This window comes from Pseudochaenichthys georgianus, chromosome 17, assembly GCF_902827115.2.
Source record: "Pseudochaenichthys georgianus chromosome 17, fPseGeo1.2, whole genome shotgun sequence".
Classification (NCBI taxonomy): domain Eukaryota; kingdom Metazoa; phylum Chordata; class Actinopteri; order Perciformes; family Channichthyidae; genus Pseudochaenichthys; species Pseudochaenichthys georgianus.
Genome location: NC_047519.1, coordinates 36,952,881 through 36,975,275, shown reverse-complemented (window position 1 = coordinate 36,975,275; position 22,395 = coordinate 36,952,881). Strand labels below are relative to the sequence as shown.

General features: G+C 40.0%; 1 protein-coding gene across 1 annotated transcript in view; it reads left to right on the top strand.

Annotated features, from left to right (window-relative positions):
• The window catches only part of LOC117462531 (zinc finger protein ZFP2-like), a 101,360-nt gene extending 86,888 nt beyond the window's left edge, over positions 1–14,472 (top strand). The window contains exon 2 of the mRNA XM_071206439.1: positions 12,210–14,472. Within this exon, the coding sequence (XP_071062540.1) occupies positions 12,210–13,240 (1,031 nt within the window). The 3' untranslated portion in view covers positions 13,241–14,472. The remainder of the gene's footprint in view (positions 1–12,209) is intronic.
• The last annotated feature ends 7,923 nt before the right edge of the window (positions 14,473–22,395 follow it).

The window sequence follows — 22,395 nt, the reverse complement described above, 5'->3', positions numbered from 1 at the left end:
TGGAGACTGGCTAGGCCACTCCAGGACCTTAAAATGCTTCTTACGAAGCCACTCCTTCGTTGCCCGGGCGGTGTTTTTGGGATCATTGTCATGCTGAAAGACCCAGCCACGTTTCATCTTCAATGCCCTTGCTGATGGAAGGAGGTTGTCACTCCAAATCTCACGATACATGGCCCCATTCATTCTTTCCTTTACACGGATCAGTCGTCCTGGTACCTTTGCAGAAAAACAGCCCCAAAGCATGATGTTTCCACCCCCATGTTTCACAGTAGGTATGGTGCTCTTTGGATGCAACTCAGCATTCTTTCTCCTCCAAACACGTCTAGTTGAGTTTTTACCAAAAGGTTCTATTTTGGTTTCATCTGACCATATGACATTTTCCCAATCCTCTTCTGGATCATCTAAATCAGGGTGTCAAACTCAAATACACAGTGGGCCAAAATAAAAAAATCGGTACTAGTCAAACTGGTTCAATGTTTATTGCAAAACGTATTGAAATTAACTTATTGCACATATTAAACTTGGAATTAACAAAGCTTAAATGATTGCCTATAAAAACAACATTAAACATTAAATAATCAGTTGCATTAATTTGGCTCTATCTGCAGCTTTTCCAGAGTCATTTACATTTTCCCACAGGCCAACAACAGCTTAAAAAAACCAAACGTGCCCTGTTGTCGTGAGAGAAAAAGTCCAGAAGGAAACATCCATTTAAACTCTGTGTGCTGCTCTGTGACGCTAGTTCAAGCCAAATACTTGGCATCTCATCTTGGGTGCAGGTTCATCAATGTTTGGGCTCAGGCTCTGAGCTGAGGAGACCCTCAGGATGGAGTGAAGGTGTGCGTGCAATATACCGGTGGGTAGGGGTGGGCGATATGACGATATATATCGTCGTGACGATATTAGGTCTCCACGATATGCTTTTTCAGAGATATCGTCCTATCGTGATAAAAAAAAGAAAAATTGAAAAAAAATAAAATAAAAAAAAAATAGCGGGAGGGGAAGAGGCTCTCCGTGCGTGGCGCAGGGTGCTATGACAGCGGACGGAGAGCCTCTTGCCCTCCCGCTCCCCCAGCCTCACCTACTGATTTTAATTTCACCATATATCAAGCCCGATCGATTTCACAATGTCAGCGCACCTCTGCTTTCGTTCAGTCAGAGTTGTTTGACACGCTCCCAAAGTCCCCGCCCCCTTTCTTTGCAGCGAGCAACCATAGGGCAGGCATTTCATAATGGGGCTCCTTATGAAAAGACTAGCAAACGGTGGAAAGACATAACTGGCTGTGGCGTTTTATGTTTTTCCCTTCAGTTATGCTAAAGTCTTTTATTACACTTCAAGTCTACTCTAAAGTTTACATTTTAATTGTTTGGCACTGACTTTTCCTCATTGATGTTTTATGTTTTACTTAGTTATGTTTTACCCTCCTTTTCATGTTTATTGATGTTCACTGCTCACTTGTTTATTCAGGGTTTTATTTCAGAAATGAAACCCTGAATGAACAAGTGAGCAGTGAACATCATTGAAATGCTATTTTGGTCTGTTACTCCTTTTTGTTTTAGTTTCTGTTACCTTGTAGGTGCTTGTACTGTTAAGTAACTTGAAAAATAACCATAATAACCGACATGAAAAAATATCGTGATATATATCGTCTATCGTGATACTGCCTGAAAATATCATGATAACATATTTTTCAATATCGCCCACCCCTACCGGTGGGCCAGATCTAATAGTAATTAGAAATTATTCTGCGGGCCGAAATTAAATCCACCAAGGGCCTGATTTGGCCCCCGGGCCTTGAGTTTGACACATGTGATCTAAATGCTCTCTAGCAAACTTCAGACGGGCCTGGACATGTACTGGCTTAAGTAGGGGGACACGTCTGGCACTGCAGGATTTGAGTCCCTGGTGGCGTAGTGTGTTACTGATGGTAGCCTTTGTTACTTTGGTCCCAGCTCTCTGCAGGTCATTGACTCGGTCCCCCCGTGTGGTTCTGAGATGTTTGCTCACGGTTCTTGTGATCATTTTGACCCCACGGGGTGAGATCTTGCGTGGAGCCCCAGATCGAGGGAGATTATCAGTGGTCTTGTATGTCTTCCATTTTCTAATAATTGCTCCCACAGTTGATTTCTTCACACCAAGCTGCTTACCTAATGCAGATTCAGTCTTCCCAGCCTGGTGCAGGTCTACAATTTTGTTTCTGGTGTCTTTTGACAGCTCTTTGGTCTTGGCCATAGTGGAGTTTGGAGTGTGACTGTTTGAGGTTGTGGACACTAGTTGTCTTTTATACTGATAACGAGTTCAAACACGTGCCATTAATACAGTTAACAAGTGGAGGACAGAGGAGGCTCTTAAAGAAGAAGTTACAGGTCTGTGAGAGCCAGAAATCTTGTTTGTTTGTAGGTGACCAAATACTTATTTTACCGAGGAATTGACCAATTAATTCATTAAAAATCCTACAACGTGATTTCCTGGATTATTTCCCCCCATTCTGTCTCTCATAGTTGAAGTGTACCTATGATGACAATTACAGGCCTCTCATCTTTTTAAGTGGGAGAACTTGCACAATTGGTGGCTGACTAAATACTTTTTTGCCCCACTGTATGTTGATATGTATGCATATGTACATGTGTAGACATTTGCTATTTCAAACAACCCATGTGTACTTTTTTATTTTTATTTTATTTTACTTTGACTACATTTGTTTGCTATTTCATTTGTCACTTTCGGGTCTCTAAAAATATATGATTTAAAAAACTGTGCTTGTACTATAATGCGACCCCAAATAAATAAAGAATAAAAAAAAAAAAGAAATTGAGCAACTTTTAGTCGAACCGCATAATCCTGCTTTATCCGACCATTTCTTAGTAACTTTTGAAGTACTGTTACTAGACTACAAAGCATTAGTCAAAAGTTCCTGCAGCAGAAACCTATCTGTCAGTGCTATAGCCAAATGTAAGGAAGAGATTCCACCAATACTTAACTCGATAGCATGTCTGCATGTAGGGGAGGAAACGTATACAAAATGTACACCACCCCAAATGGATAATGTTGTTGATAGTGCTACAGATGCACTGCGAATAAAATTAGACTCTGTTGCTCCTTTTGAAAAAGAAGAAAATAAAACAACATAGATTAGCTCCATGGCAAAATGCCGAAACCCGCAAAATAAAGCAAAAGTCGAGACAACTTGAAAGGATATGGCGTTCCACCAAACTTGAAGAATCTCATTTAATTTGGCATATTACTCTCAATGAATATAAGAAAGCACTGCGTAAAGCAAAACCTCCTTCACTTCATTAACCTGTTAAGCCCGACAGACCCCGGTACCGGGGCCGTCCCACAACTTCTTGCAGGAAACAGTGTCTGAGGGCATGTTCATTTAATAAACTATGAATGTTTTATATCCATGTAACGGGAAGAAACTCATCTAACTGATCATTTACATTTAAAAAAAAAAAAACACAATGGTAACGCTGAGCCTCTGAATTAGCAACGAGCGAAAAAATGCTAACAGATGACTGCACCGAAATTCCAGTGTTTCCCCTATATACAAATAGCGGCGGGGCAGCGCCGCTGCTGAAATATACGCGCTGCTGCCAGCCAGGTACCCAAATATTTTTCATTTTTTTACAAATAATAATAAGTGGCGACCCTTTTTCGTTTTTGATTGTTTGTTATGTGGATTTGTGTTACTGTATGTTCAATAAAGGTGTATTTTATAGTACTGGCAGGGCCGATTTTTGCTGTAAGTGATGAAAGTGGGGGATGTTGGCCTATCAGAGAGAGAGAGAAAGAGACCCCCATTTCCACATAAATCACCTCAGAGGTGGAGTATTTTTTGCTAAACCTCTCTAAAAAGGTCAAATGTCACTTGTTTTGCATCAATCTTGATACAGGGTGCTTATTGTGTGTTGTACTTTGGATTCCTAAAACTTTTAGTCTACCTTACCATCATCCAAGGGTAGTTTTCACTATAAGTAAAAAATAATTTTTGTACGGACACTATAATTTACAGTTTTTTTACTATGTTCAATCTGAATTTTCTTTAAAATAAAAACATCTATATTGATTCTGACTTTTCTACATCCAACTCACAGGTTTATCATTACTTTGAGAAAAAAGATTATTAATTTAACCCTTTTTAGAAGGGAAGATATGGTCATTTGTTCTGGGAATGTCATTTTCGCGCCTGAGACCTGAAAAACAGGCTCAGGGCTAAACAGGTTAATAGATGAGAATAAGAATAATGCAATATTTCTTTACAGCACTGCAGCCAGGCTGGCAGAGAGCCACAGCTCGATTGAGCCTTCTATTCCCATAGCACTCAGTAGTAATGATTTTATGTGCTTTTTTAACGATAAAATTGTTACTTTTAGAAACAAAATTAATGACCTCTTGCCTTAGACCAGTATAGTGTTATCAACAGCTCCCGGAAACGTAAGTTCTAATATTACACTAGATAGTAAATTAGAATGCTTTTCAGCCATAAACCTTGAACAATTAAATTCAATGATTCTCTCTTCTAAACCATCAACGTGGTAACAGCTGTTAAAGGAAGTTTTTCCATTAATTAGCACTTCTTTATTAAATATTATGAATATGTCTTTATTATCAGGCTATTTTCCACGATCATTCAAAGTAGCAGTGATAAAACCTCTTCTTAAAAAGCACAACCTCGATCCAGAGGTTCTAGCCAACTATAGTCCTATTTCTAATCTTTCGTTCCTCTCAAAGATTCTCAAGAAAGCGGTCGCAAAACAGTTGTGTGATTACTTAAAAAACAATGATTTATTTGAAGATGTTCAGTCTGGCTTTAGAACACATCATAGCACAGAGACAGCTCTGGTTAAAGCCACAAATGACCTTCTAATAGCCTCTGACAAAGGACTTGTCTCTATTCTTGTCTTGCTCGATCTCATTGCTGCATTTGATACTATCGACCATGATATCCTATTGCAAAGACTAGAGCACTTAGTTGGCATACAGGGAACTGCTTTAGGCTGGTTTAGGTCCTATCTATCTGAACTCTCACAGTTTGTATGTGTCAACGATTAATCTTCCATGCAAACCAAAGTTAGCCAGTGCCACAGGGCTCAGTGCTTGGACCTATTTTGTTCACATTATATATGCTTCCCTTACGCAATATTATAAGGAATCATTCTGTAAATGTTCATTGTTATGCGGATGATAGTCAACTATATTTATCAATCAAGCCTGATGAAATGAATCATCTAAATACAATTCAAGACTGCCTCAAGGTATTGTTGTCTCGATACCAATATTTTGGTTTCGATACCGATACCAAGTCAAAAATTGCGATTCCGATTCTTTTTCGATACTTTTCTTAAAAAAAGGGAAACAGTCTTAAATGTAATTATTGTGTTTTATTTCACACCAGAACCATAACCATAACACAAAGGTTTAAACAATGAGAACAATAAATAAAATAAATGACTAATTCGTATTAAATAAAAAATAAGCATCATCTCAAACTACTTTTTTGTCAAAATAGATTTGTATATTAAACAACAGAAATGACATTCAACACAATGAGGTCTCCGACAAAAAATAGAACATAACCTCACTGTCAGAGATATAGCTAAAATACTTCAAAATGTCGCTTCTAGCATCTTTTTTGTCAACAAGCTGAGGCGCAGCGGCAATTGCACTCCCACCTCCAGCCATGCTTCTCGTTTTCTCACATGCTCTGGCAGCTAGCGCGTGCACGAGAGAGAGGAGGTACTTAGAGCGTGCTTGAGAGGGGATGGACTGCAGGCACGGCTGCAGTGCAGGGAGTGGAAGCAGAGCGCTGAACACACACACACGTAACGGCGCTTTCTCACCGGACTACTTTTCCCCATCATTCTTAAAGTACTGATACTAATGAAACGGAGGAATCGTAACGTTTTTAACGGCAGGGTATCGCGGTACCTTTCAAGTATCGGTACACCGTGCAACACTCAAAAATAATTACATTCCCAGAACAAATGACCATATCTTCCCTTCTAAAAGGGTTAAATTAATAATCTTTTTTCTCAAAGTAATGATAAACCTGTGAGTTGGATGTAGAAAAGTCAGAATCAATATAGATGTTTTTTATTTTAAAGAAAATTCAGATTGAACATGGTAAAAAACTGTAAATTATAGTGTCAGTCCAAAAAATATTTTGTACTTGTAGTGAAAACTAACCTTGGATGATGGTTTAGTAGACTAAAAGCTTTATGAATCCAAAGTACGGGTACGGGTGGCGCAGTGGTCTGTGCATCCGATCATCAGATCAAGGGGGAGTGCTGGGGAACTCCAGTTCCCGACCCGCTCCCGCCGTCACTGCGTCAGGCCGTTGTGTCCTTGGGCAAGACACTTCACCCGGATTTGCTCCTGTGGGTATTGTCCACAGTACATTTATAATACTAATGTGTACTTGTGAAAGCGCCTCGATGACCTCGAGGCGTGAAGATGGACGGTGTGACGCAGTGCGCTGTGCAATGATCATCAGATCAAGGGGTGAAACCCGCCGCTGCTGCGTCTGCGTCTGCTGCGACACTTCACCTGAACTTGCTCCTGTGGGTATTGTCCACAGTGACCATTGCATGTATAAAACATGTGTGTAATGTGTATCTGTAAAGCGCTTTGAGCACTGGAAAAAGCGCTATAATAAATGCAAGGAATTATTATTATTAAAGTACAACATATAATAAGTACCCTGTATCAAGATTGATGCAAAACAAGGGATATTTGACCTTTTTAGACAGATTTAGCAAAAAAACCCTCTTCTGTGGCCATTTAGGTGGATTTTCCATATCTCTGGCACCCCTTGTTCGATGTTGACATGTGACATCTCTTTTTGACCGTTAAAGCCAATAGAATACAAGGGAAATCACTCATCTACACACTCATGTTAAAAAAAAGGTTGCGTCTCTGTGCATGCTAGCTTGCAGCAGAGGGGAGAAATATCGCTGCTCTGATATCAAGCTACGGAAAAGCTGTTATATTGCTTATGGATTATCAGAACATTTCAAAGGGGACGCAGTCACATTGGATTAACCTATGGATTAACTACACCATCGTTTTTAACGTTTTTTTCATCGTGCCATTGAAGACCAGTTTAGACCAGACAAAGACGAAGGTAAGCCATGTTAGCGCCGTGGGCTACCTAGCGCCACTTGTTTTGATGTAGGTTTTTGTTGATAACGTCGCGAGTTTGTATCTTTCAGTGTTCAGGTTGGCACCGTTAGATTCTGTGTCTCCTTATGATCATAAACGATGTGTTGGATGTGCACCTAGGATAAGTAATAAGGGAGCTAGGAGTGATTATCGGTGCAGTAATAGGTTAGCATTTAGATGCTTCTTATGAGACTTGTGTTTTGTTTTGGTAAAAATGGTTTGTATCGTCAGTTAGCTGAGATTATTCCCGTTAATCTGGTATAACACATGAATAGGTTCTTAAATATTAAGATCTCCTGAGACCAGTGGTTGCGTTAGACTTTTTCGTTGTCCGTCATTTTGACGGACAGGATCGTAACATATCCGTCATAATCCATTATTACCCGTCATTTTATTTGTCATGTTTTAATAATGAGATGAGACATATTTCATATTTATGTTTGGATACTGAGCAGCAAATGCTCATTCATTCTTTTTTTTTAATGATTCATGCAGAGCTTTTAAGGGCATGGAGAAAAAAAAAGATGAACAGAGACACCGACCGTGTGGTCACTTTTCATGTCAACACGAACATGAATGATTTATTTTTTCCTGCACTGACAGACAGCACAGCAGAGGGGGGCTGAGGCCGCTAAAAACACCGCGACCATTGTGCCTAAACAGGCAAATATGAACAATGCCATCGTTTTAAATGAGACAATTACAATCAAAATATAAACAAAACATTTACAAGAACAACTCAATTGATCTGCTGTAGCCTAGCCTGAACGCTGATTTCTGCATCGTCTTGCACCCTCGGACAAATCCGTTACTCATCTTAGCTTTTCTACAGGTGTCGCAGAACATTTTTGCCATCTTCCCTCCTCCGCCACTTAAACTCTTGCTCCCACTGAACCCGGTACTCTCGCTTGAACTCCTTGCCACTTGCTTGCCCCTCTGCCGCTGGCTGAACGTTGTCAGTTTTAGTCTTACTGGCTTGTCTTTCATCGTCCACCGCATCAATCCCTCTTTTTTCACCTCGTTTATCCACACCATCACAATTACTCGGCTTATTAAAAAAGCTTCGGACGATCAGCTGCTGTGACATTTTGCGATTGCTAAAGCCGGTTAACCAACGAGGTAATCAACGAGATCAAAAACAAGACTAGACAATAGCTACTTAATATGCACACACTCGCCACCAACTGGACAGGGGTGTGAATGACATAGTTACAGGGGTGTGATAATAGTTACAGACTACAGTAGAGTACAGTAGATCGCCCTCAGTCTACCTGGCCACTAAGGATGTAATATAATGTGGGCCGCTGGTGGACATTTTGGCGCTGTTCCGAGTTGTGTTCTAATCTGTCAAAATAACGGACTGCTTTCAGATGCGTCATTGACGGAAAATATTCGGTTAACGCGACCTCTGCCTGAGACACAGTGTCGTGACCACATTACTGCTGTTCTGGCTGCCTTACACTGGCTCCCTATAGAACATAGGATAGAATTTTAAATTCTTCTTGTCGCCTACAAAGCCCTTAATGGGCAGGCGCCATCTTACCTTAAAGAACTCATTATACCCTACTGTCCAACTAGGGCATTGCGTTCCAAGAATGCAGGGTGGTTGGTTGTTCCTAGAGTCTCTAAAAGTACAATGGGAGCCAGAGCCTTTTCTTATCAAGCTCCACATTTGTGGAATCAGCTTCCAGTTTGTGTTCGGGCGGCAGACACCCTATCCGTTTTTAAGAGTGCGCTTAAGACCTTCCTTTTTGATAAAGCTTATAGTTAGGGCTGATTAGATTCAGCCCCTAGTTTTGCTGCTATAGGCTTAGTTTGTCGAGGGACACCTTACTTCTTCCTTCTCTCTATTATTCGGAACATGAGAGTACACAGGTACAGATACCTGTGTACTCTCATGTTCCGAATAACCCAGCTTCCCCAAATTTTCTTTTTGGTGTCTATCTACAGCGGGATCCTGAGTCGTGGCTGATCCTGTTTCTGTGGTCCTGAGTCCTGGATCGCAAGCCCTGGATCTTGAGTCGTGGCTGTGCCTGTTGCTGTGGTCCTGGATCATAAGTCCTGGGTGGATATATAGAAATGTGTATTAATTGGGATAAACCCCTTGAGATGCACCATCTCGTTTTCAAGGGGGTCCCGACAATAGCAACAATTTACAGACATACATAAACAAAAAGACAAAATGCAAAACATGACACACAAGACAAACCACATACAGTCTGTTAAGTAAAATTCAAGCAATGCACACAATCATTACAATTTGAGACAGTCGAGCAAATCAGTTTCATCAATATCAGTTAATAACAAGTACAGACCAGTTGAAAGTGAGATAACAATGCATGTTTAAATATATCCAATGATGCAAGAGATCTAATAGCAGTAGTAGTTAGTTAAAGTATTCCAGTCTGTTGGGGCTTTGAAAATGAACGCTCTTCTGCCAATAATTTTTTTTGCAGAGTGGACAGAGAAATAAATCTGAACAGAATGTCTAACTTGATGATTTGGTGAGTAGGGTACAAAATACTGCTTTAATTAAGGGGGATAGTTAAGATAAATGCATTTAAATATCAGCTGATAGCCTCATGGATTCATCTTCTTATTATAGACACATGTATTTCCAAACATTTGGACTACCTATGTTGTAAATGCATTATCTTTTCAATTTACACACGGCATCTATTGCACGTCTGTCTGTCCTGGGAGAGGGATCCCTCCTCTGTTGCTCTCCCCGAGGTTTCTCCCATTTTCCCCTTTAAACTGTGGGTTTTCTCCAGAAGTTTTTCCTTGTATGATGTGAGGGTCTAAGGACAGAGGGTGTCGTATTGTCATACTGATATTCTGTACAAACTGTGAAGTCTACTGACACAAATATAACATTTGTGATATTGGGCTGTATAAATAAACATTGATTGATTGATTGATTTATTGTGTGTTATGTAGCTTTTTCTGCAAACGGTCTGCAGAGTCACAAACCCTCAAAGTACACCCTGTAGCGAGTAAAACTCAAACACAGAAAAGACGTTTCTATTGTTACGACCCGCCCTCTACTCCGTGGTAGTGGCTCGTGGGGACCCGCAACATAAAATAATGCATGCAAAAACCAGTACTTGATAACGATTATTTATTGAAGTACAGCCGTTTACTCACACAAGCAATCTGGCAAACGAAAAGAGGTCTGGAGGACTGGCCAAAAGAAACAAACAGAAGCAGGGAACCCGAGCCAGCTACACCACGGGCCGTAGGACCCAGAGTTTCCCTCCCCTAACCAGAAATCAAATAAATACCCTATGGGAAACAAAATAAAGCGTGCAGCAGGGAGACAGAAAAGACAACAAGGAGGGGACCACGTAACATCTATGCTGCCCCAGAAAGCCTCGTTGGAGATTTTTCTTTTTCCATTTTTTCCTTCCGGGGCATACTGTCGTAACGAAGTCCAAATGGACCAATCCGCGGAGCTCCTCACACACACACTCACTCACTCACTCAACCTTATCTTTTCTCAGCCGCGGTGCTGCGCGGAGCTCCTTACACAAACACACTCAAACCCAGGCTGTGAGTGTGTGTACTCAGGCTGAGCTCCACGCTGTCTTTCTCGCAGACCCCACGAAGCAACCAGGAAACGACACCAGTAATCCAGCTCACACTGTCTGCTCCTCGAGCCTCAAAGGGCGAAGCAGCGAGCCCCGCAACATCCCGCCAACACGGCACCCTGACCCAACGCAGCATTATCATCTGTTTGTCATTACTGGTGTCATTTTCTGGTTGCTAACAAACGCCATTGTAAAACATAAACACTGATGTTCTGCTGTAACGGTAGTGGACTCATCAAAACAGAGTGGGCGAGCTAACCAATCAGAGCACAGTGGGCTCATAGGGAGGGGAGGGGGGGAGCAGGAGCTCCAACAAGGCGTGTAGGACAGAGAGTGAATACACATACTATACATCATAGCATTCAATGGTTTTTGCGACTGCACTTGAGGATACATTCAAAGTTCTTGACATTTTCCAGATCGACTGTCCTTCATTTCTTAAAGTGATGATGGTCGGTCGTTTCTCTTTACTGGGTTGAGTCGTTCTTGCTATAATATGGATTACAACAGCAGTCAAATAGGGCTTTCCACTGTGCACTAACTCTACCTCTGCACAACATAACTGATGGTCTCAAACACATTAAGAAGGCAAGTAATTCCACACATTGACTCTTGACAAGGCTCAGGTGTTAATTGAAAACCATTCCAGGTGTCTACCTCATGAAGCTGACTGAGAGAAGCCAAGAGTTTGCAAAGCTGTCATCAAGGCAAAAGGGGGCTACTTTGAAGAATCTAAAATAAAAACCGTATTCTTGATTTTTTTTTTTAACACTTTTTTGTTAACTAGATAATTCCATATGTGTTCCTTCATAGTTTTGATGTCTTCAGTATTGTAGTGGCCAAAATCCCAACAAGTTTGTCTTGTAACCTTCACCTCAAAAGTTATTGTTCTTGGCCACATGTAGAGCTTGGGCCTCGGAAGCAGTGTCAGATTCGCAGTACACAATCCACTGGATGTTTCGGTTGCTTTTCAATGTTTATTTCCAGCAAAACAAAATACGAAAACAATATTTAACATAAACTTAAACAGCAGATCCTAATAATCTGTATTTGACTAAGTATAAGGTTGTGTCTGCGTGTCAATGACGGTATTGCTGCTGCCTGCTGCTCTCCCGTCACACGCCGCACCTCCAACTTAAAGCCTTAGCCCCGCCCCCTTCACCTGAGCAAAGCACACCTCTCACTGAAACAGAAAAATGCATTAATAAAGGTTCCAAATAAATCAAAAACAAAATAAACTTAAAATGCGGCTGGAAGTGGAAAGGGGCTGGGCTACATAAGGTGAATTGAGACAACACAAATACACAATAGGCAGGACTAAGAAAGATAATGTGAAAATATAAAAACAAAGGCATTAATTAGGGCTGCAAAATGTCTCCCATTTGAATGGTGATTAGATTTTTAAATGCTAACACTTAACAGTTTGTTCTGACCGTGATTCCTGTTTCCTGCAGATGTCCAGCTGCTGGTGGTGGTTAAAGAAGAGCTTCTCCCTGACCAGCAGGAGTGGAGCACCAGTCTGGACCAGGAGGACCCAGAGCCCCCCCCACACATTAAGCAGGAACAGGAGGAACTCAGGATCAGTCAGGAGGGAGAGCAGCTTCAGGAGCTGGAGGAGGCTGATATCACCAAGTCCACTTTCACTCCTGACCCTGTGAAGAGTGAAGATGATAAAGAGAAACCTCAGTCCTCACAGCCTCATCAAAGACAAACTGAACACATGGAAACAGAAGCTGATGGAGATGACTGTCGAGGACCAGAACTAGCCAGGAACTCAGATCCAGAGAGCAGTTTACAAACAAAGACTGAGGATGACACTGAAGAGTCTTCTGAACCTGACACTGGAGACTCTTCTGAACCTGACACTGAAGACAGTGCTGATTGTAAAGAGACCAGAGAACCTGCCTCAGCCTCAAACTCACTAAAAAATAGACATGAATCTGTCAGTGATCTACGACGTAGTGCTGAAAATAAACTATTCAGCTGCTCAGTTTGTACCAAATATTTTGCACAGAGTGGAAATTTAAAAAAACACATGAGAGTGCACACAGGAGAGAAACCATTCACCTGCTCAGTCTGTAAGAAAGCTTTTACACAGAGTGGAAGTGTAAAGGCACACATGAGAGTCCACACAGGAGAGAAACCATTCACCTGTACAGTCTGTAAGAAAGCTTTTTCACAGAGTAGAAGTTTAAAAGAACACATGAGAGTCCACACGGGAGAGACACCACACATCTGCGCAGTCTGTACAAAAACGTTTTCACGGAGTGATCGTTTAAAGACACACATGAGGGTCCACACAGGAGAGAAACCATTCAGCTGCTCAGTCTGTAAGAAATATTTTGCAATGAAAAGAGATGTAAAACGACACATGAGCGTCCACACAGTAGAAAAACCACACAGCTGCTCAGTCTGTAAAAAAACATTTTCACGGAGTGATAATTTAAAGGCACACATGAGAGTCCACACAGGAAAGGAAAAATAGAGCTTCAATGTTTGTGACAAAAGATTTGAATGGCATAATCGTTTCAAAAGACACAAGTGTGTTGGTCGTCAGCTGCTTCTATAACCTTAAGGGAATACATTTGTCTATTTTGCATCCTGATGACCTAATGCCGTTACATGTAATACGTTACTCCCTAAGCCTGATTTCACCCACTTGCAAGTAGCGTCTTAATGCAAATGTTTTGTAAAGTGATGCTAGACCAAAAACGTGCTGTTGGGTTGTGTGCTCTCTGCAGGATGGTGTCTGTACTCAAAGATTGTTTATGAAATCAGAGCTTCACTCCAACAGAGCGATATGTCTTCTTTCCCAGTGATGCAAATTAGTCCCTTTTCGGCCACTCCCGCTTTTTAACGCTGATTTGGGTGACTTGTGTAATTCGTGGAGAACCGAAGAGTTTTCGTTTTGGGGGGGGAGTCCGTCCGTCTGTCCTTCCGACTGACGGACAACTTCTCACTTCAAAAAAGAAGAAATCTAGATCGCAAAATAAGTAAACAAGCGAGTGCCTGTTTTTCCTGGCCAAGGACAGGTTCCTTGAACACAACACGAGCGTAACGTGTCATCCCGTGGTATATGTCTCGTCTGAAAGGAGTGCTGACAGAGAGGACCGGAACGCCGCTCCAGCTCTTCAAATATTGCAGTACCCATAAGGAGCCGTACAAATGCCGCAGCGTTTGCGTGGCTGTGTCTTTAGTTGTAAGCACAGTGGCGATCTCTTGTTATTAGCATCTGGTTAGCTAGCTATGCTAACGAATTTAAATAGCTTTTCTTCAACATGAAAGAAAGGCCAAATGAATGGGCTGTGATTTTAGTTTTTTTAAGCAGAGGTTGAGTTCAATCATTCGTACGGCCCTCGGAGGATGTTGTAAAAATGTAAAGGAAAAAGGTTCCCCACCCCTAATGTAAATAATAATAAAAACCCTTGATTTATAACTTAACATCTCTGTCTCCTATTGATCTGAGTATATTATAAAGAATAGCCAGTTAATTGAAGCATTAGCACAGGCCTTTTTCAGATGGTATATTACGCTGTTTTTTATCTGTTTCGAATAGTTCTCTCTTTTTTCACCATACCTGTGTTTGTATCACTGCTTTCCAGCAGATGGCATACATGTTATATCATCCAGTTCAACTTTCATCATGTATTAATGATTAAAAACAGCAATGTTTAAGATATGGCTAGTAATTGACTATTTAGAGGTTACAGTCTTGAGGCCATGTCCAATATGTTTATGTTTTGTTTGATTAAATCTACTGAAATGAGCATTCAATGACTAAATTATTCTTAAATACTGTCATTACATCATGGGTTTGTATTGCAATATTAGACCGCATAAAACCCAACTTTATTTCTTCCAAGTTGCGGGTGTTCATTGTTTAGAAGTCCGCTGTGTTTCATCCAAGCTTCCACTTCGTGCTCCGATAATGCTGAAAGTATCTGTCGTATGCTTTACCTGCTCCAGAAACAAAAGTGTAATTTACTGGACAGGGACAAGAGATAGTGGATGGATCCAGAGGAGAACCAGAAGATAGTCCGTATAGAGCCTTTAGGTTCCGAAAATGATCAGGGATAGAGCTAGAAAAAAACTCCAAAAACCTGAATAGAGCTAGAAGATAGCCAGTACAAAGCCAAGAAAGACCCAGTAGAAAGACAGGAAGGAGCCAAAAGAGTTTGTATTTTTTAATATATAATATTCAAGCTCTTCTCTTAAGATATTAGAACTTCCTATCTCAACATGTATCCTTTTATTCCAATTTAAAAAAGACTTACATTTTTGCTGCCAATTATTGAGATTGTTTCACAGCTTTATTTTAAATATTTAGACTTTTTTTCTTTACATATAGATTACATAGGATGAACAGCACGATCCACTCTGCTGGATTCTGCCCAAATCGGCTCAAAATGCATGCAAACATCTTGCTTTGTCCATACTGCTGCAGTTGTATTGTTCTAGATTCATAGTGAAGTGTATTAGATGTTCTGCACTCTTATTGTTATGTATTTTAATATATAGTGAAATACCCATAAAAAAATGTCAGAAAAGAAAAGGGACTCACTTAAGGAAAAAGGTTCTGAACCAGTGAGAGATCTTCATTTGCACATAAACATGGTCAAATATTTAAAGTTGTGACCAGATGGTGTCCTCTGCACACATTTTACGCTTTGCATTTTATTGATTAATTTTGCCTTTTATACCACACTGCAAGTCTGACATTTATTAATGAGACGACTGGAAGTTACACTGCAGATTTAAACACAGCTCAAGTCTTTCAAAGCTGGAAATATTCAAGCAGAAAAAGCAGTGCCTGTTAAATCAAAGGGAAAGCAATCATCTAAGACATAATCAATCAATCAATCAATCAATCAATCAATCAATCAATGTTTATTTATATATCCCAATATCACAAATGTTACATTTGTCTCAGTGGACTTCACAGTTTGTACAGAATATCAGTATGACAATACGACATCCTCTGTCCTTAGACCCTCACATCGTACAAGGAAAAACTTCCTGAAAAAACCCACAGTTTAAAGGGAGAAATGGGAGAAACCTCAGGGAGAGCAACAGAGGAGGGATCCCTCTCCCAGGATGGACAGACGTGCAATAGATGCCGTGTGTAAATTGAAAAGATAATACATTTGCAACATAGGTAGTCCAAATGTTTGGAAATGCATGTGTGTATAATAGGAAGATGAATCCACGAGGATATCCATCCAGGACCGATGATCCAGGACCACAGCCACGACTCAAGATCCAGCGCTCGCGATCCAGGAGACAGGACCGCAGCAACACGATCATCCATGACTCCGGATCCCGGCGTATATAGACACCAATAAGAAAATTTTTTGGGGAAGCTGGGTTAATCGGAACATGAGAGTACACAGGTAGACAGAGAGAAGGAAGAATTAAGATGTCCCCCAACAAACTAAGCCTATATCAGTAAAACTAGGGGCTGAATCTAATCAGCCCTAACTATAAGTTTTATCAAAAAGGAAGGTCTTAAGCGCACTCTTAAAAACGGATAGGGTGTCTGCCGCCCGAACACAAACTGGAAGCTGATTCCACAAATGTGGAGCTTGATAAGAAAAGGCTCTGGCTCCCATTGTACTTTTAGAGACTCTAGGAACAACCAACAACCCTGCATTATTGGAACACAATGCCCTAGTAGGACAGTAGGGTATAATGAGTTATTTAAGGTAAGATGACGCCTGCCTATTAAGGGCTTTGTAGGCGAGAAGAAGAATTTTAAATTCTATCCTGTGTTCTATAGGGAGCCAGTGTAAGGCAGCCAGAACAGGAGTAATGTGGTCCCTTTTCCTAACTCTGGTTAGTACACGAGCTGCAGCATTTTGAATCAGCTGAAGCAACTTGACTGACTTCTTGGTACACCCTGATAATAAGGAGTTACAATAATCCAGCCTTGAAGTAACAAATGCATGGACTAGTTTCTCTGCATCGTTTTGAGGCAAGATATGCCTGATTTTTGCAATGTTACGTAGATGGAAGTAGGCAGTCCTTGAAATTGATTTTATGTGGGCGTTAAAGGATAAATCCTGATCAGATATAACACCAAGATTCCTTACAGTCTCACTGGAGGCCAAATTAATGCCATCCATAGTTAGTATATCTTTAGATAATTTGTTTCGTAGATTCTTCGGGCCAAGCACAATAACTTCAGTGTTGGTCGTGTTTAACATCAAAAAGTTTAAGGTCATCCACATTTTTAAGTCCTTGAGGCAGTCTTGAATTTTATTTAGATGATTAATTTCATCAGGCTTGATTGATAAATATAGTTGAGTATCATCCGCATAACAATGAAAATGTACAGAATGATTCTTTATAATATGTGACCTGCTCTATCGAAATCAGTCGAATTGACCCAAAGACACATTTTGAGTTGTATACACTGCTTGAAAGAGGAGATTCCTAGCTTTCTAATGATATCTGGATTGTTGTTGTACTCCAAATATTAAGCGAAATATGTCACATTATATAATGACTGTCACCGAGTCATCATTTTGAGAAAAAGGCCTTCAAAGTTTCCTCTTCTCTGGAATCCATCGATCTGATTGATTATTAGTGGAGCAAATGATCAAAATACTAGTGTGTGTGTATGTGTGTGTATACGTGTGTGTGTGTGTGTGTGTGTGTGTGTGTGTGTGTGTGTGTGTGTGTGTGTGTGTTTGTGTAATTTTGCGTTTGTGTGTATTGTGTTTGTTTCCCGGGGAAAACACTCACGAGAAACACCAGCTGTTGTTATGCCTGCTGTGACGTTAAGTTACTCCGTTCTCCGCTTGTAATTATGCCGTTACAATCTTCAAAGTAGTATTTATCATCTGAATTTGCCGAAACAAGTTTAATATTCCGAAAGCCAAGACTTTGTTTATTTGATATCAGATGAAAACAAACTGTAACGGTGTAATCTATGACTACTATACTCTTACATTAATAATTTCAGCCGGAAGGAGGGGGGGCGGCGCTGCGGAAGAGCAGATTGCGAGTGAGAGGTGCCTGTCTTCGTCCCTTTAGAAGCTTCAAAAATGTATTTATCGTGTGATTTTGGAAATAAAAGTTTCATATTCTGAAAGCCAAGACTTTGTTTGTTTAAAATCAAACAAAACACCCGAACCCAGAAAAAATAGTTTTTTACGTAAATCCACGTTTATTTTGAAATGAGCCGTTGCGACTTCCGACTGATTTTGATATAGCGGGTCACATATTGCCTAACAGAACAAAATAGGTCCGAGCACTGAGCCTTATGGCACTCCATGGCTAACTTTGATTTGCGTGGAAGATTCATCGTTGACACATACAAACTGTGAGAGTTCAGATAGATAGGACCTAGGAGCCTAAAGCAGTTCCCTGCATCTCAGTAAATGAGCTAGTAGATCATTTTAATCCAAAAATTCAAAATGTTATAGATGCCATTGCTCCAACTAAGGTAAAGGAAGTGTCTGGCAAGAAAATATCTCCATGGAGAAAGGCCATGACCATGAAAACAGAAAAAAGAGAATGTCGAAAAGCTGAACGCAGGTGGCGTTCAGCTTTTAACAGCTAAAAACAAATCTTCAGGTTCACTTTGAAATCTATAAAGAGAGACTTGGCCTTTATAATTTGGAATTGAAAAACGCACGACAATTATATACAACTTCTGAAATCCTCCTCCTGCTGCCTTGATATTATTCCAACAGCTTTCGTCCAAACCACAGCACTGAGACTGCTCTTGTAAAGGTCTTTAATGACATCCACTTAAACACAGACAGTGGCAGAACTTCAGTGTTAGTATTATTAGATCTCAGTGCTGCGTTTGACACTGTTGACCACAGCATATTACTAGACCGACTGGAAAACTGGGTGGGACTTTCGGAAACAGTTCTAAATTGGTTTGAATCCTACCTAAAGGACATAAACAACTTTGTTTCTATAGGTAAATACACATCTGAGTTGACAAATATGACATGTGGGGTTCCTCAAGGCTCCATCTTGGGGCCTCTTCTCTTTAACATCTACATGCTACCACTGGCTCAGATAATGAAGAACAACAAAATAAGTTACCAAAGCTATGCGGATGACACACACATTTACGTAACAATTTCACCAGGAGACTATGCTCCAATTCAAACACTGAATAAGTGCATTGAACAAATCAATAACTGGATGTGTCAGAACTTTCTCCAATTAAACAAAGATAAAACTGAGGTAATGGTTTTTGGAGCCAAGTCAGAACGTATAAAAGTTAGCGCTGAGCTTCAGTCTGCAATGTTCAAAACAACAGATAAAGCCACAAATCTAAGTGTAGTCATGGACTCTGACCTGAGTTTCAACAGTCACATTAAAACAGTTACTAAATCAGCCTACTATCACCTAAAGAATATCTCTAGGATTAAAAGACTAATGTCACATCAGGATTTGGAAAAACTTGTCCATGCTTTTATCTTCAGTAGACTCGACTACTGCAATGGTGTCTTCACAGGTCTCACTAAAAAATCTATTAGGAAGCTGCAGCTGATTCAGAACGCCGCTGCTCGAGTCCTCACTAACACTAAGAAAGTGGATCACATCACTCTTGTTCTGAAGTCTTTACACTGGCTTCCTGTGTGTCAAAGAATAGATTTCAAAAATACTGCTGCTGGTTTATAAAGCACTGAATGGTTTAGGCCCAAAATACATTTCTGACCTCCTGCTAAATTATGAACCATCCAGATCTCTCAGGTCTTCAGGGACTGGTCAGCTTTCTGTCCCCAGAGTCAGAACTAAACACGGAGAAGCAGCGTTCAGTTATTATGCTCCAAACATCTGGAACAAACTCCCAGAAACCTGCAGGTCCACTGCAACTCTGACCACTATTCATATCTTAGACTGCACTGTAACTTTTATCCATGTACTTTTTCTTTTAATGTTTAATTGAACTATTCATATCTTAGACTGCACTGTGACTTTTATCCATGTATGTTTACTTTATTAGCTTTTCTTTTTAATGACTGATTTTAAATGCCATGCACTTTGAATTGCCTTGTGTTGAAAAGTGCTATATAAATAAACTTGCCTTGCCTTGCCTTGTATGCCAACTAAGTGCTCTAGTCTTTGCAATAAGATATCATGGTCAATAGTATCAAATGCAGCACTGAGATCGAGCAAAACAAGAATAGAGACAAGTCCCTTGTCTGAGGCTATTAGAATATCATTTGTGAATTTAACTAGAGCTGTCTCTGTGCTATGATGTGTTCTAAAGCCAGACTGAAAATCTTCAAACAAATCATTCTTTTTTAAGTAATCACACAACTGTTTTGCGACCGCTTTCTCAAGAATCTTTGAGAGGAACGGAAGATTAGAAATAGGTCTATAGTTGGCTAAAACCTCTGGATCGAGATTGTGCTTTTTAAGAAGCGGTTTGATGATCACTGCTACTTTGAATGATTGTGGAACATAGCCTGATAATAAAGACATATTCATGATGTTTAATAAAGAATTGCTAATTAATGGAAAAACTTCCTTCAACAGCTTAATTGGAATTGGGTCTAAGATACACGTTGATGGTTTAGAAGAGAGAATCATTTAATTGAATTGTTCAAGGTTTATGGCTGAAAAGCATTCTAGTTTACTATCTAGTGTAATATTAGAACTTACGTTTCCGGGAGCTGTTGATAACACTATACTGGTCAAAGGCAAGAGGTCATTAATTTTGTTTCTAAGAGTAACAATGTTATCGTTAAAAAAGCACATAAAATCATTACTACTGAGTGCTATGGGAATAGAAGGCTCAATGGAGCTGTGGCTCTCTGTCAGCCTGGCTACAGTGCTGAAAAGAAATCTTGCATTATTCTCATTCTCATCTATTAATGAAGAGTAGTAGGCTGCTCTCGCTTTACGCAGTGCTTTCTTATATTCATTGAGAGTAATATGCCAAATTAAACGAGATTCTTCAAGTTTAGTGGAACGCCATATCCTTTCAAGTTGTCTGGACTTTTGCTTTATTTTGCGGGTTTCGGCATTATGCCATGGAGCTAATCTATGTTGTTTTATTTTTTTATTTTTCAAAGGAGCAACAGAGTCTAATTTTATTCGCAGTGCATCTGTAGCACTATCAACAACATTATCCATTTGGGGTGGTGTACATTTTGTATACAGATTTAGCGCTTCATTCAGACAGTTTGAAACGCGAGGGCCGTGATTGGTACGTGATCTGCCCTCGCTCAAGGGAAAACCTCCAGCTTGACTTGAGACCTCCCCCGTGATAAATAAATGTAATTATAATGAAGCCAGCTGCAATGGATCATTGATCCACCAGGGGGTGCAGTCGGGTTCCACACTGGAGCTCATGTGAAATAAAGTCAGATACAGTACGCTGGATGTACAGCGGAACTTTGTTAAGATCCATATGTCACGGATATCATACTCTGTGCTAAATAAGAGACATGTAGTCATTTACAAAACATCACCATGTTGTTATTTAACAAAATAATGTTGTTTAGTCGAAAAAAACGAACGGGAGGAAATGCAGCCCGGCTCTCGATTTGTAATCCTAATTTAATCATCATCTTCAACACGATCATTTATGTTTATGTTTGCCGAATTGTCGCTGCAAATTATCCCGCTTATTACATGACCACATTCTCAACAAAGTAACGACATGACTCCCAATATTAATTGAAATGCTTGTATGGATTTAGAAAATGTTTTTATTGATTTAAAAAATAGTTGTATGTATTGATTTAAATTGACATGCATCCACTAAGAAAAATAGTCCGTTGTTACCGTTTTTTAAACAGTCTGAATGAACCGGCAGCTCTCAGCTGTGTATTTAGGTATTTACACAACTAATGGCCCATCAACCACAGCTCTCTCCCCCCCTCCCCCCTGATCTTTCTTCTCCAGCAGCTAAATTAACTGTAGGTTACTCTGAGTGACAAGCTTACAGTTAGACACAACACTGTCATTGCAAGTGACCCTCAGTTAGTTGACTTTTATCTTCAACTGCTAAATTCGTTACTGATAAAAAAGGGCTTCTACTGTACCTAATTACCTTAACACTAGAACCGGCAGAGGTTTTTGTATAGGCCTACCTAAAACTGTCAAATCGCGCTATTAGAATGCAATTTTTAACAACATAGGGTGCTACATAACACACTTTCAGGAAAAGTCACGGACTGGGAGACTTTAATATTTTATTGAAAAAAGTTACATTGCACACACACAACACACATCACACAAATTGACCCGATTGGCGGTTCTAGTGTTAAATAAACTCACTAATTAATTAAACTAGTTAAATACGCATTATTCTTATTCTTATCATTCTTTATGAGCGCAGAAATAGTCTTAAAATCAGATCTGTTTTTTAAATGAAATCTGACAGCAGGCAGTTAGCTCTGATCACCTATGATAAATGCGCCACACCTAATCATTGGCCATTCAGCCATAGAGCTCCCTCTATACAAATCAAACTGTAGACGGTGTGAAAGCACCTATTGTTTTAAATAATGGTCGGAATGTGACCATGAGCCTTCTGAATTACCGTGGGACAGCACATTCTAAACTAAAATGTTCAATCAATAAAGTAACATCTTATCTTATCTTAATAATATCTTCATATTAATAATAATAATAAATCATACAGTATATGTCCGAAAGGGA